We start from the raw sequence: 25,154 nt of genomic DNA, 5'->3' as shown, positions 1-25,154 counted from the left end.
GGTTTTTTTTTTAATTTTGTTGTAGTCCCAATAGTTTATTATTTTTGCTTTTGCTTCCCTTGCCTCAGGACACATATCCATAAATATACTGCTAAGATCAATGTCCAAGAGATTACTGCCTATCTGTTCTTTTAGGAGTTTTATGGTTTCAGGTCCCACATTCCGGTCTCTAATCCATTTTGAGTTTATGTTTGTGTATGGTGTAAGAAAGTGGCCTAGTTTCATTCTTTTGCATATTGCTGTCCAGTTTTCTCAACAGCGTTTGTAGAAGAGACCATCATTTTTCCCCATTGGTTACTCTTGCCTCCTTGGTCATAGATTAACTGACCATATAAATGGGGGGTTATTTCTGAGTTCTTTCATCTATCCCATTGATGTATATGTCTATTTTCATACCAGTACCATTCTGTTTTGATGATTATAGATTTCTAGTGTATCTTGAGGTCTGGGATTGTGTTAACTGCCGGGTTTGTTTTCCTTTCTCAAGATTACTTTGGCTATTTGGGCTTCTTTTGTGTTTCCAAACAAGCTTTAGGATTATTCATTCTACCTCTGTGAAAAATGCTATTGATATATTGAGATATATTTCTTCTAGGTTGTCCAACTGGCATATAAGTTTTCGTAGTACTGTCTTAAAATCTTTTGTATTTCTATTGTGTCACTTGTTGCTTCTCTTCCCTTTTTGATTTTATTTGGGATCTCTTTTTTTTCTCTTGATGAACCTTAAGGTTTATCCACTTTATCTTTTCAAAGAATCAGCTCTTGGTTTTATTGAACATTTTATTATTGTTTTTTAATATCTATTTCATTTATTTCCACTCTGATCTCTTTTTTTTAACGTTTATTTATTTTTGACAGAGACAGAGCATGAGCAGGGGATGGGGCAGAGGGGGGGGGGGACAGAATCCGAAGCAGGCTTCAGACTCTGAGCTGTCAGCACAGAGCCTGACGCGGGGCTTGAACTCACAAACTGTGAAATCATGACCTGAGCCGAAGTCAGACATTCAATCGACTGAGCCACCCAGACGCCCCCATAAGTTCTTATTTTAGATTACACAGCTAATTAGTGGACATCTGGTGTTTGAACCAAGGTGAAGTAACTTTGAGATTCTGCTCTTCTAATTAGCATGTTCTCCTCTCTTAATGCAAAGATTGTCCATGGACTGTAGAAACATGTTTAAGGCAACTTGTGTGATTATATCGTGAAAAATCATTACGGAGAAAAAATTTATCTTCCATTTGTAGGAATATTAAAAATTTAATTTCGAATAAATATTGACTATAGGGGTCATTACATACATACATACATGGATCTCCATATGAACTGTCTGCATACATACACATATAGCTGGTAGCTTAACGTGTCAAGAGATCCAAAATGCCGCCCTAAGGGGGGGGTTAAGGGTGTTAAGACGCAGATATCCCTGCTGAAAAAAATACCTTCCTTAGTTTGTCATCTAGTTCCTATATAATTGCTGCCAGTGAAAGCCGGGCAAAAGGCAGTGCTGTAAATGACACTGGAAGATACTGTGTCAAACGTCTTGACGGCTTCACCTGCTAAGCTAGTATCTCTCCAGTGTGATCAAACTAGGCCAGCATAAACTAGCTCTAGTACTCTTGCTCACTGGGGATGGGGGAGCGGGGGCGCGGGTCGAGGGGTGACACAGGAATGGACAGCAGCTAACCATGCAGTCAACACAGACAAAGTCTTTGAGGAGAGTAAGACCTCACCAGCCTCTCTATCCAGAAGTGTGCTTGCAAGAGTCAATTTCTATTACATGTGTTTCTTTTTAAAAAACATTGATTTTATGACAGGTAACTCAAGTACATAATAGAAAACTCAAAAGCTACCAAAGTAATTTTCCCTCCTGCTTCTATCCTCTAATCACACCCTCTTCCCTGAATGTAATTACTTTTTCTAACTGAAATAACCCATGATTTTAATGTATGCTTGTGTGTGTGTGTGTGTGTGTGTGTGTATTTTACATAAATGAGAACATATACACATAGTTCTCCAAATGTTTCTTTCACTTAAGACATCCTGGAGGTCATTTACATATATATCTTCTCCAGTTATTTTAACGATTTCTTTTTTTTTTCAACGTTTATTTATTTTTGGGACAGAAAGATGCAGAGCAGGAACGGGCGAGGGGCAGAGAGAGAGGAAGACACAGAATCGGAAACAGGCTCCAGGCTCTGAGCCATCAGCCCAGAGCCCGACGTGGGGCTCAAACTCACGGACCGCGAGATCGTGACCTGGCTGAAGTCGGACGCTTAACCGACTGTGCCACCCAGGCGCCCCAAAGATTTCTTTTTAAAATATCCCCTTGAATTGTTGTAGACAGTTTTATTTAATCAATCTCACATAGATGGATATTTAGGTTATTTCCAACATTGTTATTCCAATACTATAGTAATATTTAACATCATTATTTCTCCAAAACATGAGTGCATGTGTGAGGCAAATAATTACAAGAAAAAAATTAATAAATAGTGCTGAATTATCTACAAAACAGATTACACTAGGTGATATTTTTACCACTAGCACTCATAGGCCTTTGAAATTCTTTCCTGAGTTTTGTGTTTTCATACTTGTCTATGAAGTGTCCATAAAATTTGCTCATTGTCGAATTGAGGTGTCATTTTTATATCCTTATTGACTTATACAAACTCTTTACATATTAAAGCAGTTAGGTCTCAATTATTTAAACTATATAATATTTTAAAACAATTTAAAATCATACATATAGCTTAAATTACAATAGCTGGGCAGATAGTACAAGTATAATCTATTAAAATTCTTGGTAAAATTGATTTATTCAAGAGATCTAATATCCTGCTTGCTTTTCCTGACCAACACCAACACTTTTCCTTGTATGTAGTGGTTTCACTTTAGCATTTTTTTTTTGTTTAAATTGGTATTGTGTAGACATAGCCATGAATTTCCTTTCTTTACCAATTAAGTTGTTTCTTCTGTTTATCTCTGATTCAAAGTTAATCTTCACTTTGGATAAAATTATAGCATATTAGATGACCGGGCTTCTAAAATCACTGAAGAATATTGTTAGAAAGCAAGCTCTTTATTCTAATAATGCAAAATAGGAAATATGTGAGAAGCAAGCACCAAAAAGGAAAGAATCTTTTTTATATTTTAACTGTATTTAAAAATTCTAATAATAATGATAATAATTAAATAAAATTCTAGATATTATTTTCTTTGAAAGAGCCCAATTAAAATTTCAATTTTATTTTATTTTTTAAGTTTATTTTTATTTACTCTGAGAGATAGAGAGCAAGTGGGGAAGGGGAAGAGAGAGAGCGAGAGAGAGAGAGAGAGAGAGAGAGAGAGAGAGAGAATCTCAAGCAGGCTCCACACTGTCAGCACAGAGCCGACACGGGGCTCAAACTCATGAACCGTGAGATCATAACCTGAGCCGAAATCAAGAGTCAGACACTTAACCGACTGAGCCACCCAGGTACCCCTAAAATCTCCATTTTAATTTTTAGTTATCAAAATATGGTTTTAGAAACATGTTATTGTATTTTTCTTGACTTCTGATTTTGAGTATCTTATTTCACGTGAACATGTCTAATTTCTATGTGAAAATACATTTCCAATTACAAATCAATACTGCTCACATGAAAATCTCTGCCATGATTTGTCACTGACATATTCAACTAGTAGATCACAATTACAGGCTTAACAGATCTTTTTCTGTCTAGAGAAATATCCTTGGATTCAAGATGAATCATCTCAGGAGCATTGAAAACCATGATAATTAGAATTTTTGAAAAGTGTCCACATTGGTAAAACTAATTACAGAGGAGAACAGAGCACTAATTTCAGCCACCATTTCCTACGTGAAAAATGACACCGAGAATGGGGCGCTTTCTCAAGGTCACACGCTGAGTTGGCAGTGGAACAAGAAATAAGAGACACTCTTCCTGACTTGTTGCCTTGAATTCTTTATAGGAGAGGATGCACTCCCAGGCTGAAGGCGCTTGAGGTAGAAGTCCTTTGAAATATGTGACCAAGCAACTTAACATTCATTTCCAGCAAGCCTCAGTGGGGTTTACTAGAGCCACATTTCTAGCCCTCATTCTAAATACACTCCATTTCCGCTATTTTAAAGATAGGGAAAATTGGAGCATTATTTTTCAGGTGTGTGGAATGCAGAAAACACACAAAAAGACTAGTGGATCATTTTATTCTTTTTTAAATTTTTTTAATGTTTATAAATTTTTGAGATAGAGACAGAGCATGAGTGGGGAAGGGCAGAGACAGAGGGAGACACAGAATCGGAAGCAGGCTCCAGGCTCTGAGCTGTCAGCGCAGAGCCCGATGTGGGGCTCGAAACTCACGAACTGTGAGATCATGACCTGAGACGAAGTCAGACACTCAACCAACTGAGCCATCCAGGCGTCCCTGGATCATTTTCTTCTTAAAAGTACTTATGACCCGTGAGGCACACTTGGAATAACGGGTCTGTTAATATCTTCTCCTAAAGTACAAACTTTCTGGGGCGACTGGGTGGCTCAGTCGGTTGAGCATCCGACTTTGGTTCAGGTCATGATGTCGTGGTCTGTGGGTTCGAGCCCCGCGTTGGGCTCTGTGCTGACAGCTCAGAGCCTGGAGCCCGCTTCCGATTCTGTGTCTCCCTGTCTCTCTGCTCCTCCCCCACTCATGCTCTGTCTCTCCCTGTCTCAGAAATAAATAAACATTCAAAAAAATAATAAATTAAATAAATAAAGTACAAACTTTCTGTGGCCAGATGCATTACAGAATCACATGTGTCACTGTCTGAAAAGTAGCCACAGCCAGATTTATTTTAATCTAGACTGTTAAGAAGTATGGTGCAGAGAAGCAGAAGCAAGGAGTTAAGAGGAAAGTGAGTGTCTGATTTGAGTATAGGAACAAACATCTATTGTGTTGTACTCCAGGGTTGACTTCATTGAAAGATTTTAATAGAGGAAAATTCTGTCTTCTCTTTTTTTCCCTCTCAAATTAAAACACCTCTAAGTCATTCAGAAATAGACCAAATGGGCCCCTAAGAAAACAATGGCAGCATAATATCTAAACCTGTACTTCTAAACAACTCATAAAATAATAACAGAATAAACAAGAAGAGTGACCAAAAAATGCACTCCAGGAAGATGTTCTTTAAATTTGTAAGACTTTGCCAGAGCGTTGACTACTTGAAGCCAGAGTACAGACTAAATACTATTTGTGCTCTAGCAACAGCAACAACAACAAAAAAAAACAGGAATTTCTTCAGCGGTCCTTTCGTACCCTAGCCATAAAGGAATGTATATAGAATTGTCTTTAATGTCCAGATAGACGAGCAAAAGCCATCAAATGCATCAGCATTCAGAAGAATGTATGTGTAGCTTCAAATACGGAATATGGGAGCAGCGTGGATGACTGTTGACACTAACTTCAGCCGTGTCACTAAGAAAGAGCAGTATTTCTTCCTCTGCAATTGCTTCTTCTACTCTTTCACGAATTCCATATATTAGGTTGAACCGTACGACATTGCCAGTAGCTGTGCAACAATGGCAATTTCATTTGGTGCAGTCTAATAAGTACCCATGTTCATTGTCATTGGAGCATGTCAGGAATGCTAAGTTCACATGCCACCTAAAAGATCCAGTATGCTGCCGATGCGGCCGAAGTCTTATGAAAAACAATGTGAAAATTGAGTTCTCCTAAATCCATCATCTTTTTACTTATCGTGACCTTCCGTGGGTATTGATCCAACGGGAGGTGCATCCTCTCAGGAAGTGAATTAACACAGGGAATAGAAATATCTACCAAGGTCACCAGGAAGAATAAATTTTGGAGTGACTTTATGGATCACGCTTGGAATTGTTCTGCCTACAAAAACAGCCTTTTCGAGGTCATGTCATGAGTCCCTACTATTGATAAGAAACAGAGACTGCCTTGGGTGGGCTCCAGGAAATGAACCTGCTTCAGACTCCAGTGTCCTGGTGTTGACCGTGAGTTGGTATATGTTCTCGGTACTAGTGATTTTTATGCATTTGTTTTGTCGTTACTCCTGCATTCTGTGTTGGAAGATTCTAAAGGGCCGGGGTCATATTTTCTGTTTAGATAATATGTCTTAATACATCCATGGGTATAGCAACAGCTACTTTAAAAGTGAAAAGGCCATCACTGTTGTAAAATTAGTCATCTAAACTGATGTCCTTGATACTTTATTTCATCAGAGCATAGGAAATGTTGCCTTTAATTGATCTTGTGATTTCCAACTAATTTTTAAGATTTTATGTGTTATGGTAAAGGGAAAAAAATGTTCACTTAGTCCATCTCTTTTTAAACAATAAATCCTTAGAGGGGCACCTGGATGGCCCAGTCGTGAACATCCTTTTTCAGCTCAGGTCATGATCTCTCTCATGGTTTGTGCGTTCAAGCCCTGCCTTGCGCTCGCTGCTGTCAGCACAGAACCCTCTTCGGATCCTCTGTCCTCCTCTCTCTGTGCCCTCTTCCTCCCTCCCTCCCCCCCCCCACCAAAATAAATGAACATTTACAAAAATAAAATAAATGTAAAGTAAAAATATATATAAATCCTTAGAGTAGCCCACAGACACTGATCAATGCGGTCCTGCCTTCCTGTCTGGTTTCTCCTGTGCCCTGACTTCTTTTCCTCAATCCCTGAATGCCAGCCTTCTTGGCTTAACAATAAGCCATTTCCTACCTCTGGGATATTGCCTGTGTTACACCTGTTTCCTAGAAAAGACATCTCCTGACTCACCTTGGTAACTTCTCATTCTGGTCTTCGTGTTCAACGTCCTCAGAAAGGGTGTCTGTCGTCTGAATTTCCAAATGAGATCCTCCCTTATTATAGCTTTGCTTGCGGACTCTTTGACTGGATCAGCATTCCTGGTAGGAATGGTGATGGCCCAAATAGAGGAGTAGCTCTAGAAGTGACAGGAGGGATAGGTAAAGAGAGAAGGCAGAAAGAAAGAGAGAGAGAGAGCCAGTATGACCAAAGCTATGCAGTGATGGAAAGAGAGAAGAATGAGTGTAATCTTCTGAGACCGGGTGAATGTAAGAATGGTCATGTCATTGACTCAAATGGTGATGCCATAGGGAACCCAAAGAACCCAGTGGTTGAGGTTAAGAGAAAATGTGTGGGGTCTGAATTAGAGGAGGCAATGGAGCTTCAAGAGCGAGTTGTCCAGGAGGAGAGGGGTAAAGGTTAAACTCAAGTCTTGGGAGTCAAAATAAAAGCAAAAGTTGATACCATAAGATTATGTGACATTTCCCCAGTGAGAGAAGTCAGCACAACACAACAGAAGGCCAGAAACAGAATTTTGGAGGAATCCCTATATGTTAGTGAACTGAGGTCAAGGATTCAGGAAAACAACTGGACGAGGTGGTGTCAGAAAGAATTCGGAGAGTGATTGATTACAGCCACGGAGGGAGGAAGCGTGTAGAGAGAAAGTGTAACGGGTCACATGCTTCTCAGATGCCCCAGAGGACCTTCAAGTGATGCTATGATGCCGGAAGCTAAAATTGATTGGCTGCTGACTCTGTGCCAACCTTGGTTACCAGACGTGCACTTATTTGCCATGTATTGATTCGCTTCACAGAGTGTGGGAGGTGTAAATCGTGCTGGAATAATTTCATGACTAAATAGGAAGTAGAGTCTTTTTGGGCAAGACCACTTCTCTGCTCTGGGACCAAACTTTCAAAGTTGAACGTCCGGTTGAATTTGCTATGAATCCCACAAGTCCAGTTCACTAATTCAAAGTGCGCCTTTATTTTACGTGGCTGCTTCCCGTTTGTCATCCTGCCGGCAGTGAGTTCGCGTGCCTTCAGTTTTGAGCTGAAAAGGTTCATTTTGTCCAGCGTGAGGCACACCGGACTGGGGAGGCTCAGCGGCTGCCCTGGATGGAGAATGGGAGCCGTGGGCTGCCGTGAGCTCACAAGCCCTTGGAGTGGTGTCCGTTTCCAGAGCCTGGCTCTGCGGGAATGCCTGGGCTCTGTTGCCAGGAGTCACATTGCCCCGGCTTGAAAAGGAAGAGCCCCTACTGGGCCAGTGCCTTTGCGTGAACCGTGCCCTGCTTTGGCCTCGGACGCTCTGTGTTTGTTCCCCTGGGCCATCGATGTACGATAGAGCTCTCCGGCAGACATGAGGCATAAGAAACTCGCTTCGGAACGAGACGAGTCCACGTAAACCCTTGCTATGGATTATTCCGATACTGACAGTGACTCCACTTTGGGATACAGTGATGATGAAGACTCCGGTGACGAAGTGCAAAGAATATCAGAGTCAGTGCACAGAAAAACTGGGTTTGCAAATATGTTGGATGTTTTTCATGCTCTGTGATGTCACGGAAAGGAATTTCTAACTCCTCCAAGAATGCTTAAAAAAGAGAACGCTACTTACTAAACCGCATAGCTTTGCCTGTAATTTCTCATGAATGCGTAGCAAGTTTGTGAAATAGCCGTTAACCTCCCACCGGTAGCGACTTCTCCAGTTGTACGTGTTTATTAAATGCCACGCTGAAATCAACTAACACGCAGGGACAGAAATGGATGAGTGTGAGGTTTGATCTTCAGAGACAACGTGCATGTTAGACCTGAACCCTTAGGTGGACACGTGTGCATTTATTTGCTATAAAGAAGCTGCTGAGGGTTCAGAGGCAGTCTGGTGGATGTTTTTTAAATATGTATTTTGTATGTTAACGTATCCCAGTTGTGAATTATCTTGTGGTCGGTGTCAGTGAGACTTTAAAAATCTCATCTCTTCTTCTGCTAGGATTTATCAAATACCGTGATCGGACAAAAAAGTAAAAATGAAGGAAAACTCGGTTTTTAAAAATCTTTCTCGCATCTAAACCAGTATTACGTGAAGCCCCCGCAAACGTGGCAGGTGTTCTGTGCGAAACCACTATCCTAACAGCTGTGTGTGGATAGAGATAAGTTCAGTAACCACATAGAGCTCTCAGGACCTCCGCGTCATAGGAGTATGTAATATTTCATATCTCAATGCAAATATTTGCTTAGACCTACAAAGGAAATTAGCAGACACAGTAAGCCACAGTATTGTCTGCTTATGTGAGTAATATTCTCTCATTAGAAGTCCATACGATCCCTGCTGAAATAAGAGATTAACCTATGTCGATACTAGATCAGATAGAATTTTGCCTCTCCCAGAAGCAGGCTCTGTAGGTACTCAGAGACAGCATTTCTGGACACCTGCGTCATTAGGCACAACGACATTAAGCACCCAAATAGTAGAGATACAATGACAGCATAGTGGCAATATGAGTTCGGCATTGAATGAACTCGGCATTCAATAATTTCCTATTGTAATGTAACGTTATTATAAAGCGACATATTAGGGCTAGAACATAGCCATGGGTGGGAGGAACTCTAACCATATGAGAAACAGAATGGCTTATTGCATCAGCTTTGCAATTGAGCACCCATAAACCTATTAATGCTGTTTTTATTAACAACTGAATATATTTTTTATGATGACAGACGGACCGTCTGACTACCTTGTGCTCCTAAGTTATTTTGCGCCAGAATGCACTGAGAATTGTCGAATGGAAATCTGGTAGCAGAGTGTATACACGGTGGACTTTTGTGGAAAGACGTGAGCCCTCGAGCCAGCCAGATCCGTGTTCAGATTCCACAGCAGCTACTCACTGGCTATGTTTGACTTGAGGCGTGTGACCCAACCTCTGTCCTCACGTGTAAATCTGAGATTCTATACCTACCCTCTGCTCTATCCATTAAATGAGATTTGTGTGAATTGACTAAAATGGTTCCTGTTGTATACTAGATAATAAGTAGCAAATGTTATAATCTTTAATATATTGTTTTTCCCCATATTACGCCACTTCTCTGTTTTGATATATGTCACTTTACTAGGCACTAAGCTTGATTGTAGGGCATAACTTCCAGGTTTTTCCTTTTTAAAATACTTCCAATTTCTACTGACAGTTTCTTCTGATAATTACTTTTCCTCATGTATATTTAATTTAATTTTTTAATATTTTTAGTTATTTTTGAGAGAGAGAGAGAGAGACAGTGCACGTTGGGGAGGGGCAGAGAGAGAGGGAGACAAAGAATCCGAAGCAGGCTCCAGGCTCTAAGCTGTCAGCACAGAGCCCGACGCAGGACTCGAACTCATGAACCGTGATACCATGACCTGAGCCAAAGTTGGACACTTACCCGAATGAGTCACCCAGGTGCCCCATTCTTATCTGTATTTTAAAATGTCTATGTGTTTTGTCTTGTTGCAAGAAAATTACATTCATTTAAAAAAGTATGTCCAATTTAGGCCAGAAAACATAATAACATCTTCAAATATTGGAAATTTGTGATGAAATCATTTTAAAATTAATATGTGTAGAGAATACATTCAAAAGAAAGCATTATTTTGTATATGTTCTATTTTAAGGACTTTGTGAGCAATTTCTAAATTGTCAAGATGGTAATATATTTTAGGAAAATTCAGATTTAATATGTTTTCTACAAAGCTACGATAGGAGTTCTGTTCTTTGGCTTTTTTAGACTAGCAGCAAGGTATAGCAACATACCATCATGAGCAGTCTCCTAAGAAATAAGTTATTCGCTTGACAAATGAAAGACCTAATGGTGTATTAGTGAGGTTTTCTGCCCATGGCATCCGCCTCACTGAAAATTCCTGCTCAGAAAGTGATGATGGAGTTGAAAATATATTGCCGGCTCCCTCAGAGCCAAAAGAAAAGCTGCGCTCTGTTGAGTAGGAGTGTTTCGTAAGATGCCGGACAGCGCGGCCGCACAGGAGGTGAGAAAAATCAAGATAAATGGAAGAACACGCTGCTGTCCACCGGCTGGGCATCAGGATACACGTCCCTTTATCGCATTGAATACCCGGCAGTGAGGGGGCAGGCTTGCCGTTCCCACCGTTCCCACACTTGAGGCTTTCGCATAGTTTGTAGCTTGTCTCCTGAAACGAGGACAGTGTGAGTCCAAAGCCGGCTCTGTGCTGTCCTGCCCGTGGGCTCCAGGCTGTGCCATCTTGTACTACATACCTTCTACGCACCTCCCACGTGGCCAGCATTCTGGGTAAAACAGGGAGGAAAACCAGCCAGGGAACTGCCCTCCTATGGTTTAGGGGGAGGGGGATAGAATCATCAACCCAGTGACCGCACAAATAAATGTCTAAGTTGCAGACTGACAGGTGCTTGGGTGGAGAGGTACGGAGGGCCATGAGCACAGGTGAACAGGGAGCCTGGGCTGGTTGCTTCTAGTTCACTGATGCAGGGATGCGTGGGCCGAGATCTAAAGGGTCAGCAGGGGTGAGCTAGTCAAGGAGTTGGGGAAGCACCTCCCAGGCCAGGAGGGCAAGTGAGGGAGTCCTCACCGAGGCACGTGAAGCATTCAGCAGATAGCAAAGGTGGCCGCTTTGGCTGTAGGGTGGGGATGTGAGGGAGACACTGGTAGAATCCTACTGGGAGCTGTCTAGACCCTAATAAAAGTTGCACAGTCAGAAGAGAGCTTAGTATGACACGTGGATAAAAAATATACAATCATCAGGGTGCCTGGGTGGCTCAGTCAGTTAAGCGTCTGACTTCAGCTCAGGTCATGATCTCATGGTTCGTGCGTTCGAGCCCCATGTCAGGCTCTGTGCTGACAGCTCAGAGCCTGGATCCTGCTTCAGATTCCGTGTCTCCCTTTCTCTCTGCTCCTCCCCCACTCACCCTCTGTCTCTCAAAAATAAATAAATGTAAAAAAAATTTTTTTTAAATACACATTCATCAATAGCTTCTTTTCTTTAATAGCAATAACCAATGAGAAACAGAAATAGAAACATTGCTTTCATAAGAGAAAGCATTGATAGAAAACACCCCAGAATTCTTTTTTTAAAAATATCCAGATCTAGCAAAAAATATTAAGAAATCTTACTTAAAGATCTAAGAACACCTCTCCACACAAGAAGAGTGTTATGTCACGCATTGTATGGGAAATTAGTATAATTAAAGTCCTTCTTCTGAAATCAATGTATAAATGTAATACAGTTCTACCAGAAGGCCAACGTGGGTTCCCTTAGAAGTGGCAAAATGATTTTAAAGTCTCTGTGAAGTCTGAATGCTTAACAGTATCCTCAAGATATTTCTTTTCTTTCTTTCTTAATGTTTATTTCTGAAGGAAAGAGAGAGAGGAGAGAGAGAGAATCCCAAGCAGGCTCTGCACCATCAGCCCAGAGCCCGACTCAGGGCTTGATCCCGTGACCCTGGGATCATGACCTGAGTCGAAATCAAGAGTCGGAGGCTTAAGCAACTGAGCCACTCAGGTGCCCCAAGATATCTCTGAAAAATAATTTTAGTAAGGGGGAACTTGTTTACCAAATACTTAGTACTGATGGTTTTTGTAAAGCAACCGTAATTTTAATAGCATGGTGTAACAACAGTGGAAGACAAAAGATCAGTGGAAAATTTACTGAGTTCAGACCTATCTGTGAGAATGTAGTGTATTTTGAAAAAATAAAAATTCAGCGAGTGCATCTTTGTTTCCAAGACTTGAAAAGCCTATTATTAGAGACCTATGATGTTTGGATTACGATTTTTAGAATGTATTATTAACACTATGTTATTTCTGTGTATGTTCTCTTTAGTGTATTTCAGACTTATATTTATCATTAATTATATTAACTTAGAAAATTTACTTTTCCAGAAAAAGGAGTACATTTTCAAGTATAACTTAATGTTTCCGTGTAGTAATGCTATGAAATTTTTAGTAGCTCAGAATGAAATGTGAATGTTAATTTACAAAATCTTAAGGGCGCCTGGGTGGCGCAGTCGGTTAAGCGTCCGACTTCAGCCAGGTCACGATCTCGCGGTCTGCGAGTTCGAGCCCCGCGTCAGGCTCTGGGCTGATGGCTCAGAGCCTGGAGCCTGTTTCTGATTCTGTGTCTCCCTCTCTCTCTGCCCCTCCCCCGTTCATGCTCTGTCTCTCTCTGTCCCAAAAATAAATAAACGTTGAAAAAAAAAATTTACAAAATCTTAGACCTCTGGGTAAGATAAGAAATACAAGAACAAATTTTTAAAGGTTTAAGAGGTTGGTAGATAGGCCTGAAGTGACAAATTGGATGCTTGCAAAGAAACCGTGTTTGTGTATGTGTGTGTGTTTGTATGTATGTATGTGTGTGTGTGTGTGTGTGTGTGTGTGTGTGTATATATATATATAAAGTGTGTGTGTGTGTATATATATATATATATAATGTATGTGTGTGTGTGTATATATATTTCAATCAGAGTGATTAAAATTTGTCAAATACTCTTCTGGTATAGATGAATAACTGTGTATTATAAGTTGTCAAAAGGTTAGCCACATAAAAACAGGGTCTCTAAGGTGATAGTTAAAACATCCGTTGTTCCCAAGGTTATAGTAATAAATTCATACACAAATGGATTAGATACTCAGTGCTCAGAAATATATCTGCCCATCCTCTCAAAATTCAAATTACCCTGTCCATTACCGTCCTTGTCACGATCCAGTTAATTCCTTCATTCCCCAAAGAGCACAGGGAATGATGATGGAAAATTTGCTTCACTTCTAGAAATGAAACTTTAAGACTGAAAATTATAACTCCTGGATTATTAACTATAGGAATTGTGGGATCAATGGTAAAAGTAAGGTGGTTCCTCAGGACAAATAAATTTCAAACATGAACGAAGCTTAACCCTAGGGGTGGATAAATCTGAGAGATACACGTAATTTACCTTGTTTCCTGAAATTAATCGCAGTGAACCCTTCTCTTTGATAGTAAAAGTGATTTTACTTTAATCTCTGTCTCTCTTTTTTACCTAGGGAGGATGTGAGGACAGCCAACGTAATCGCTGCAGAGGCTGTGACCTGCCTGGTCATCGACAGAGAGTGAGTACATTGCTTTATTATGCGTCCTACACGCACCTGTCAGTGGCGTACCTCAGTTCTTCGAAGTACACATCGTTTTATGGAGTTATTAACACTTGTTTTATATTGCTTCATTTTCAAATGAGTTTTATATTTGATGCTCATTCCCTGTTTTTCTTGGAATGGGAAGGAATTCTCACTCCCTGTTGTCCCTTCTGCCCTTGAGATCTTTCGCCGGGTGCGTAACCGTTAGGAGCCTCACTGCAGTTAGCCGGTTTATACACGGGCGATGATGCACTGTTCACAAAGATGTGAGGATTAAGGAGGGCGCGTGAGGAAAGCGTGGGTCCCAGTGTTGTTTCTGTTTGTTTGGTTTTTTGTTTTCTTTACTTTGGACTATCTTAACAATGCTAGCTATTGGTATAAATGTTCATAGTACTGATAATCATTAGCACTATTATAGAATGTACAGTGTTACTCGTATCATTATTAAGACATGGACCGTTCCTCCAGCCTGCTTTACTTATCTCTGCGCTCCCACCCCCAGACTTCTATAAGAGAAGTATTTAAGGAAGATGCCTTTGGAGAAAACGTCATTTTAGACAGGTATATATTTGGGGTTATTAAAAGTGTGTTGGGTGATGCCTGCCCCTGTTCCTTCTCTGCATTCTGGCCTTGCTAGTCTCATGGCCCGAGGGCTTTTTCGGTTAACTACAAGGATCGGATAGCGGACTCTCCAAGGGCCTGGGGGTGCACTGTCTGCAGGCAGTCCTCCAGGCTCTTTCTCACCGCCTTTCTGTGGATAAGTCGATCAGAAAAGCCAAGTGCCTGGCCCGAGGGAAAGCACTGTAAAGCACCCCGTTAGCAGCCGTGGGCCGGAAGAGGCTGTGTCAGTGGGGCATGCCACTGGGGGCCAGATGTGAGCAGTCCGGAACGATGGAGTTGAATGTTGAGCTCCGTGAGCTCTAGGGAAAGAGGGGTCCCGCTCGATCCCCACATCTCAGTTCTGGAGACCCCTCGGCCCTGGGTCTCTAGAACCAGAGCGGCAACACAGCCGCAGAACGACATTGACACCGATGCTCTTTATCTGGTTCCCAGAAACAATATTACCTGGTCATCCTTTGCTTCGTTTGCCTCTCGCCTTACTGAGGATCTACTGAGGACAAGGCCTTGTGTTTGGTGCTGTGAGGAGAGTCCGAGGGGCAGCACAGATGCCGGTTTGGGGGGCTCACTTCTACTAGAGAAGATGTAGCCTCCGCACGAGGCAGAAAATAGGAAGGGTCCAGAGCACGCGCTTGCGCTGTGATTAGGTGGGTCTGGAAAGCACAGGAGAGGCAAGATGAGCAGAGTGAACCACACAGCGACCCTCGCGAGGGAGCAGGGAACCGTGGCAGCGTGCCGGCGTGGGGCTGGGTGAGGGCGGCCGGAGGAAGTGCTGTGACGGGTGCTTCATACACACCCTGGGGCCGGTTCACCAAGAACACTCTTTGTTGGGGTGAGGGTAACTGACGGTTTTAGGCAACCAAATAGTGTCCGTCACTGTATCACTGTATTTGGTAGAATAATCCCAGAAGGCTCTGTAAAATGTGTTACGGGTGAAGTAGGAGTGGGGATGTCTGGTTAGTATCTGTCAGCCCAAGTGGTGGTCATGAGACCGGCTGGAGGAGAGATGCATTAGAATGAAAAGGTAAAACCAAAGGGCTTACTCCTTGACCGAAAGGAAGGGGCAAGGAAGAAACTAGGGGTGTAGTCAGGATTGAGAGATGATCTAGAAGATGTACAGAAGAGTGGGTTTGGGAGGCACAGTGGTATTCCCTCAAAAACATAATGAACTTGACGTACCAATGGGACACTCAAGAACAGATGCTCTGCAGGAGATAGAAAAGGTGGGACAAGAACTCTTGTCGGAGTTAACTTAAAATTAACTTCAAATTTGCTTACCTAGAGTTAGCAGCTGAAGCCATGGGACTGGACGGAATTGTGTCAAAGAATAAAGATAAAAGGACCAAGGTTAAGATTTGGGAAAATTGTTACATTGAAGGAAGAGGCAGGAGAAGACACACCAGTGAATAGAACTGAGGTGTCAGCTCTCAGAGCAGGTACGTAAAACCTCAGAATCCAAGAGAAGATCCAAGAGAGGAAGGACAGTCGGCAGTGTCCAATCCAAGTGGAAGCCAAGAGGCAGACAGATCGAGAAAAGGCCAATAGTTCAGGAGCCTGGGAGAAAAAAGCTTCAGTCAAGTGGTGAGAATGGAGTCCAGGTTGCAGAGAGCAAGTGGGTGCTGAGGAAGTTAGATCACCCAGACTAAGGGTTCTTTCTTTCAAGAACTTGGTGAAATGGACGGAGGGAGGGAGGGAAGGAAGGAAGGAAAGAAAGAAAAGAGGGAAGGAGGGAGGGAAGGGAAAGGAAGGGGGAACATGAGGCATCGGCGGGTCTTGGAGAGTGTCCTTGTGATGAGTACATACATGCATCCAGGAAAATGGAGGAAATGAAATACTAAAGGGACCCTTTGATGGAAATGGGGCCACAGGGGAGGAAATTGTGGGCAAACAAGGAAAGAAGACTTGGAGAATGTGTGCTTTTCTTTTCTTCTATTTTCTAAGAGGAGAAGTAGAAAATTTGTAGAGATTTAGATAAGGAAAGCTATGGGAGCTCAATATGGTCTTGACCTTGTCTCTAAAACATAGAGCAAGAAGAGCATCTTGCTGGCTCAGTTGGAAAAGCATCTGATTCTTGATCTCAGGGTCATGAGTTCGAGCCCCACACGGGACATAAAGATGACTTAGAAATAAAATGTTTAACAAAATAAAGTATAAAGCGAGAAAATCTGGCCAGGGAAGGAGTGGGGGTGGGGCTGAGGATGTGCCAGGTGACCAGGGTATCCCATCAGTTTATATCCCTACAGTCGTTTATAATTTGGGAATTTTCACATGCATGGCATCCCACCTGGAAGGTAGGCAGGATGGTCAACAGGAGAGGAAATGGAAGCCCATAGAAGTTTAATAACTTGATAAGATTTCCTGGTAAATGATAAAGCCCAGATACATCAGAGAAACAAAGTATGGGATTTTGTGGGCCATCTGGTCCTGCTTCTTCAATTTAGTTAACTGTGGCCCTGAGGACTGAAGGAGCACCACATAGCATCGTGCACATACTTTGGCCCTCGTCCGAATTTTCTCTTTTTCTCAAATGTGGTCATATACGCTTTGCGCCAGGCGGTGCATGGGCTTTGTCAAAACAGAATTCACTAGTTGGATCGTGACTGCGTCATGTTTGGGCTGTTGCCTAATACTTAATAGGGACAGTTACTTAAATTCTAAGTCTCAGTTTCCCTACCTGCAAAATAAGCTCACATTACCGAAATGTGAGCTTGGTGCGAAGGTCGGTTTATTGTACACACAGGTCCATGCACAGCATAGGATGTGGAGTAAGCGTTCAATAAACACGTTCTCCTTTTCTTGCAGAAGGCACAGGAGCCCCTCTGATTTGGCAATTTTTCCATCTAATTGGCAGAAGTGTATCCTTAGGAACACACACTGAGAGGACACCTCGAGAGAGGTCTTTCAACAGAAACCTAGAGAAGGGAGCCTGCACGTAGAACTCACCACACGCGTTTCTGCACTCTTAGAAGGGAAGCTGCTCTTCCCACCAAATGTCACAGTCACAGCTTGAAAAACAACCAAACTGTAACTGAAGCCTCCTGTCAGGAGCCTGCTGCTGGCACCTAATTTATGGCCAATTAGGGGAGCACCCGGGCTTCATCCCATGCAAACAGATGGCAGACATTAGACCTGTCAACAAAAGGAGCTTCTTTCGCAAATTTACAAGCACGGTACCACATTACAGAAGCCCGTGATTATGCGTTATCATTCCAGAAGGAAGGCAAAAGCACACTATTGTAACTAATCATGCATGGAAGAATTTCTCTTAAAAAAAAAAAAAAACGCTCCTTGACAAACTAGAAAATGATACACCGATACCTGGTGGTCCCACGAATCTGCTGATTCGTGTCTTGTAGCCTCATCCTGATCTTTGTAACTGTCTGCATTGATTCCAGAAGTTGCAAATTGACTGCAAAGGGATATTTGTCTAACAGGCCAGTCTGTTTCCATTGACACAATTTTCGAATATTTAAAAAATGATTAGGTGTCTTTAGCACCTCTTTTTTCAGAATCCGTGAAAATAAGTACGTTAGAATGTTTCGTAATCAGTTAGGCAGTACCCTACTACTTTACTGACATGAGTTGTTGATGAGGCTAGAAATTCAAGAAAGACTGTATTTTTACATGTTGAGATTATTGTTAAAAAGGGTAGCATAACTACTTGTATTAAAGAGTTTTCTATTTTTCCCCAGGAAATTAAGGTCTAAGTAAGTCCTGACTCTATCCCTGATTTAATGTGTAATTTCCAAGACATAGGCAAACTGGTTATGAAAATTGAAATGTTTTCATATTGGTTAGGAAAGAGCAGTGGTCTGAGCTCCCTGCGTGTCTCTTCTAACCCTCTACTGCCCTGGTCATCTGATTCCCCCACCCAGGACTCTCCCAATCTCTCCTCAATCCAACAACTAAAAGCTAACTTCTGGCAGACCCCAGGACTAGTATCCATTCTGATTGGTCAATTCTTGTATCACACTGTTAATTATTTTGACTAGAACCCTGGTAATCTCAAGCTAAAATAACACCTCATTACCATTGCTTTCAGACTTTGGTTTTACCGTATCTGTGGCTTAAACAAAATCAGTTAGAAAGAAAGCAACAACTATTCTGGCTCCGTGGGGGTGAAGCTTTCAGAGTACCCAAAAGTCTTCCTTCTATCCCTCTAAATCATTCTAGGTGATGCCTAAGCGCCCCACCCCCACCCCCGCCACATGGGAGTCTAGGCATCACTAAAATAATTTGCAAACCGTTATGTGCTAACCTTTTCATCACTGACACGTGGGATATTTGATCTCACTTTGGGGGCTGTAGTGGCTTGACACAGGACTCAGGTGTCATTGAGACGGAGCTGGGGATGGAGACCAAGAACTAGCCTAGAGGAAGACAAGCATACTGTGTATAAAAATAATGAGATTAGGAGGGAGTCTCAAATATCAGATTACAGGACATTGCAAATGGCAGTCAGTCTCAGAAACGGAGAGATCTCTGTGGACCAGGGAAGCAAGGTTTTTAACCTCCTAGAATTCATGTTGCCTCCTGTGTAAGAGGCATTATCTCTGCCATCTATTTAAAAGAGGAACAAGACTCGAGCTGCCAGACTGGTGCTTAGGAAGCAACCCGTAAGTCTAAGGATGGTCCCAGGGCGCATTAAAAACGGGGAAGCAAACAGCTTCCCAGGAAAGACTGGACCATGAGAAAAAGTCACCGGAACAGGTAAACTGAATGCTGTTTCTCAATACCCACGCAGGGCCGTAGGTATTAAAAATGCGGTTAGGGGGCGCCTGGGTGGCGCAGTCGGTTAAGCGTCCGACTTCAGCTCAGGTCACGATCTCGCGGTCCGTGAGTTCGAGCCCCACATCGGGCTCTGGGCTGATGGCTCAGAGCCTGGAGCCTGTTTCCGATTCTGTGTCTTCCTCTCTCTCTGCCCCTCCCCCGTTCATGCTCTGTCTCTCTCTGTCTCAAAAATAAATAAACGTTAAAAAAAAAATGGAGTTAGAACTAGACTATAGGAAATTTTATGTGTATTCATTAAGAAAAATAACAGTTAATACCTGCGTCCTGTGTCAGATACCCGGACTCTGGACATCCACAAGACACAAATTCAACCATAGGTCTGAAAACTCATTATATAGAGTCAGCTCAGTTAGGGACAAATCTGGGCCTATGTGACAGGGTGTTCTTTGTTCCTCTGCCAGTGCCAGTAGCAAAATCTCCATCTTCCAGCCACCCTGCCCTCCATGTCTAGTTCTTTCTAGTACTGGTTTCCAGCTCTTTAGCCACACCTACATCAGTCTCTAGAGACCTTGCTTCTGACCTGGTCCCTGCCCTGATTTCTCCCCAGCCTTCTTGCCTCCAGTGGATCGGTGCCTTCCTCCACTTGTCTTTGTTGGGGCTTTTCAGGTGTTCACCTCCACGTTCAAAGAAGAATAAACAGAAATACTGAATCCACTTCATCCGTGCCCTGGGCTAGGTGTATCAGTGAGTCAGCCAGACAGGAGCCAGGAAGCCTCCTGTATGAGGACTCAGAATGTCAGAGGAGATGGAAACATACAGAGAAATATCACATTTATCCAGCTTCTCTCAGGGGGGGTGCTCGATGTGTTTCTGGTAAGCAACTGGTGTTGGGGCTGAGCTCAAGGAGGAGCAGATGCTCGCTAAACTGCCCAACAAAAATGGCGGGGGGTATTAACAGCACAAGTTTTATTTTCTGAGTATGAAGCCAGAGCTGTATGACTTAAACCAGAGGTTGGAAAACTTTCTCTAAAAAGGGCCAGCTAGTAAATATTAATACTTTGTGGACCCATTGTTCTTGGTTGCAGCTACCCAGCTCTGCTGTAATGCAAAATGAACCAAAGGCAGCACATAAATGGAAGAGCATGGCTGTGTTCCAGTTGGCTTTGTTTATGGATACTGAAATTTGAATTTCATATTCTTTCCAGGTGTTAAGTAGTACTCATCTTTTGAGATTTTTTTTTTTGTATTTCCACCATTTAAAAATGTCAAAATCATGCTTAGCTAATGGCCGTGTGAGGAAAACAATGGGCTGAATTTGCCCTGCGAGGCATAGTTTTGCCAACCCCTGACTTAAGTGATGTCAGAGGAATGAGGGGTGCCCCCAGTAGTCCTGTTCTGATTTCCCTCCATGCTGTGCTCAGCCGTCTTTTTTTTTAATGTTTATTTATTTATTATTTGAGAGAGAGAGAGAGAGAGAGAGAGGGAGGGGAGGGGCACAGAGAGAAAGGGAATCTCAAGCAGTCTCAGCGCTGACAGTCCAGCTTGAACTCACGAACCATAAGATCGTGACTTGAACTGAAATCAAGAGTCAGACGCTCAACCAACTGAGCTACCCAGGTGCCATTAAGCTTTCTTTGTTTTTGATCCTCGGTCATCTTATTTCAACTCCTGCATTCTCTAGGACTTCACGTTAGGCTTGCAGTAATTTAAGTAACGGCTAATTAGAAATTAAGATGACTCTTTGCAAGTTATTTGCATTTTGGCGACATACCCCAAAGATGAAGAAATCTTAAAAATCCAAACGATCTTAGTATTTCAGGTGCCATGAGGGAGGCCAGTAGGGGAAGGATTTGGGGACAGCAGGCTCTTTCAGGCACCCTTCTGACCCCACCAGCCAGGTCAGTCTCATGAAGGCCCACACACCCATTGGTGTTTGCCCCGCTAGGTCACCTGTGTCCTTGTCTTTATATAACTTGCCATTCAGTGTTCACACGATAGGACTACAGGGACCACATGCTACACTGCCTGTCGTCACATTGGTCAACTGATAGGGTGATAAACGTAAAATATTTCACAGCCTCAGTCTTTCCTACAGCCTAGATGGATTTTATGTTGGTTCGTTTTCCAGAGTGAAATCTGGGGTGATGTGAGGATATTTGCAGGCTGATCACAAAAACCAAGTATAATCCTAGCAAGGTATATCAGCTGTGATCATTTGGGCTTGTCTTTTTCTATGGCGCTGTTATTGATTGGTGTGCCTTCTAAAAAAAATATGAAGCAGAAAAGATAAAATCCAGAAGTTTAGAAGAGAGACATGATATTTACTCCATTTAATGATGTGAGTTGAATTACAGCACGCCCTGAGGAAGCGTGAGCTGAGTACAAAATAAACACGTTTCCACTAGAGAAAAGCGTATCTAGGGACTATATTTGTGGCATCAATAATGGAAAGAAGTGGATGGGAGAGCAATTTGTCACATGTACCTGCTCGGTGCTTTAGAATGGTACCTCTTTCTCCTACTGCAAGTCCTTAGAGAAATGATGCCTAGCATCACTGGAGAGCGATTTGAGAAGGCACAACCCCTTTCTTCATCCACCCAACTAGAACTTACTGGTTACCTGCCGTATGTCAGCCACTCAGACGTCTAGCAGCTGGGGATCTAAAGGCAAATATGTAACTATTATATTACTTATTTTTATCCCTGCTGTATGGATAACTTCCAGCTTTCACCTCTTAAGTCATGAACCCACGGGGGTTCTAACAGTCCCCTTTTGTAACCTTCTGACTCTGTTCAAAATCAAGGAAGTCCGATGTCCTTAATATGTTGGTATGTCATTCATCAGAATGCACTACATTTCTTTGTTTGAAAAACTTGGTTAAGAACCTTTAGATGGCAAGTGGATTAGTTACAAAGTCATAGCAGAGATTTAAGAAGGAAAAGTGGGAGAGACCTTAGAAGCTGGGGCTGGACAAAGATTTTCTGTAAAGGGCAAGACAGTAAATATTTTGAACTTTGTGGTTTACAGTCTGTCATTTGGCCCAAGGGTCATAGTTTGTGAATCCCTGTTACAGGTCAGTTTCATTTTGCAAGTGACGGAATCGAGGACCAAAGATGCCCTCAAATCCCACTGTTTAAAAATATTTAATAAAGATGGATAATACAATTACATTCTTGTCTTCTAATGCTGTATCTTAGAATTTTGTAACTTAATGAGACTCTGAAAAGCCTGTCTTCCAAATTCCCTAGTTTAGAAACGAGAAAGGGAGGTCTCAGAGGGAATATGGAGCATCCAAGGTCTTTACTGCCAGCGATGGGATTGCAACATAGCCCTCATGACCTCGGCTTTAGTGCTTTTTTCACCTGAATTATGCTATGCCCTGAATTACCAAGATATAAAACTCATGCGTGTATTAATTCAGCAAGCACATAGTGAGTGCCCGCTCCATGTTGAGCCTTAGGGTCAGTGCTGTGATGAATAGAAATGCATACAAAGAGGGGCGCCTGGGTGGCTCAGCCAGTTAAGTGTCCAACTCTTGATTTCAGCTCAGGTCATGATCTCAGGTTTCATGAGTTCAAGCCCCTTGTCAGGCTGTGTGCTGACAGAGCAGAGCCTGCTTGGGATTCTACTCCCCACCCCCTCGCCGTCTCTCTCCCTCTGTCTCTGCCCTTCCCCAGCTTGCACTCTCTCTCTAAATAAATACATAAACATGTTTGAACTGCATAAAAAGAGAGAGTTGGTTCAAGAGGCTCATAATAATGAAAATGAACAAACAGTAATGGTATTATTGACAGTTTGTGAATTGAGCTAAAATATTCTCGTTGAACTAAATCTATAATGAATTCTGCTGCTTCTGAGAAAAAAAAAAGATAAGTGAGTAAAATCCTTGACTTGCAGATGGCTGCTGACCTCACTGCTTCAAACCCCCACTGTGGCTAGGTAGTTGAATCACCGAATTAAAACAACGAGTTTATTATTTCAGTTCATTGATTTCCTGAAAGCATCTGTGAAGCCTGGACTCCACCACTTACCTGGCTTGCATAGTAAGTCGGGCTCTCCTGTCATGTTTCAGATCCCACCCTACCCTTGCTGTGTCATATGTCCGATGCTTGTTGGTCTGTTCTGATTAGTAAACTGCAAGCTTGAGGAGGACAGAAGCCACGTTCGTGTTGTTCTCCGCTGTCTCCTCAGATCTCAGCACAATGTCAAGGAGTATGCTAAGCCCTCGCTAAGAATCTGTCAGAATGAAAGGGCGCATAACTCTGTATCAGTCAGGGTCCCATCAGGAGAGAAGCCGCACAGAGTAATCTGAGCAAGAAAAGTTGGTTTTAAAGAATTAGTGACGGTAATAGGGGATTGGAGTAACAAGCTAGCCAGAAAGGAGAAGAGTTCCAGAGAATTCAGAGACAGTAGATGTAAGAGGCACTAGCCCCAGGCCTGCAAGACAGCTGGAGACCTTCCCCAGCCCTTCCTTTGTCCCGCCCCCACCTACCCTGCTGGTGCCTTGCCTTGGAGCAGGGGTCCTGAAACTCCGCATTGTGACATTGTGGGCCAGACACGGTGGCCAGACATTGTGGGTTTGTCCCGGTGCGGTCCTATGCCTCCTAGGGGGTCTCAAGATCCCGACTTCTCCCCACCAGCTAGTAGTAACTCCCCACCACCTATCAGTGTGACAACCAAAAGTGGCTCTAGACATTGCCAAATGTCCCCTGGGGGGTGCGGGGAGCATCACCCCAGCTGGAAGGACATGGCCGTGTGATGGCAGCCAGGTGCCGTGACCCCGAACCATAGCACGTGTGCCCGAAATCCGCACTAGAAAATTGGAAAGCACAGAAAAATACAAATATAATTTTGCCATTCAAAGGTAACTACCATTAATATTTCGGTATATTTCCTTAAATAGTGAGATCACACTGCCTAAGGGTTCCAGGGAAAGCCATCCACAGGGTGCTGTAAAACCACCTGAGGGGGGAATCCCCTGGGGAAGCTGCCAGCTGCTGGGTGTTTCTGGTCTCCAATACTGTCATTGCTGGCCACAGGAGAAGGGACGAGAAACTCCCAGCACCCCGGAACATGAGGCAAAACCCTCACTCCTGCGGTATCTCCCCGGTGCCCTCTGCTGACAGAGTCTCAGTGCCAGTTGGCCAAAGAAAAAACAACTGGCCCAGATCTGTTTTTACAGAGCAAAAAGGGTGAATTTAGAGCCGACAGGCAGGAAATCAATAACCAGTACAGATTCCACACCAAATCCTATTTGAGGTCCAGAGCAATAAAGATAAATAGCAAAGTCTGTCTGCCCTGGACGAACTCCTGGTCAGATCAGATGCACTGAAAATCAACATGAGAGACCATTCCAGTTCAAAAGTAATAATAATAATCGTGGAGAACAGAGGACGGGGGAGCGTGTCGTGCCTGGAGCGTCCCAGAGGACTTGCTGGTTGAGTTGACACGTGAAACAGGTCTTTAAGTTTCAGGGGCGGTTGTACGTGCAGGAAGGGAGGGTGGAGTCTGCTCCCATCCAGGGAAGGGCATGCACAGAGAGAAGGGACTGGGAGAGGCCAGCCTACAGTAACTAGCGGCAAGGGCGGGAACAGAGGGCTTGGGAGGTTAGGCGCTGGACAGTCCGTTGGGTGGGTGGAGTACAGGGAGACAGAGTTGGAAAGAAGAGAAGTAGACAAATTAGGAAGAAATCTCTCAGATGCAAAGAATAGGGATTCTGTCCCCCGGGCAGCGAGCATCCAACAGGAGGCCGCTGCTGCTGCCACCGTCTGCATTTGGTTTTGAAGGAGGGAATGGAAGGTTGATTCCAATGAGCAGAACTCAGGCAGGGAGGCTTATGGGAGACTTGCAGCAGCCCCAGGGATCGCCCCGACTTTGGGGAGTA

General features: G+C 43.0%; 1 protein-coding gene across 3 annotated transcripts in view; it reads left to right on the top strand.

Moving 5' to 3' along the window:
• The window catches only part of PRKG1 (protein kinase cGMP-dependent 1), a 1,261,759-nt gene that overhangs the window by 1,096,469 nt on the left and 140,136 nt on the right, over positions 1–25,154 (top strand). For all 3 annotated transcript variants that reach the window (XM_043596140.1, XM_043596139.1, XM_043596141.1), the window contains exon 8: positions 13,832–13,897. In XM_043596140.1, coding sequence (XP_043452075.1) covers positions 13,832–13,897 — 66 coding nt within the window. The remainder of the gene's footprint in view (positions 1–13,831; positions 13,898–25,154) is intronic.

This window comes from Prionailurus bengalensis, chromosome D2, assembly GCF_016509475.1.
Source record: "Prionailurus bengalensis isolate Pbe53 chromosome D2, Fcat_Pben_1.1_paternal_pri, whole genome shotgun sequence".
Classification (NCBI taxonomy): Eukaryota; Metazoa; Chordata; class Mammalia; order Carnivora; family Felidae; genus Prionailurus; species Prionailurus bengalensis.
The sequence above is the reverse complement of the archived record's forward strand: the minus strand, read 5'-3'. Positions and strand labels throughout refer to the sequence as shown.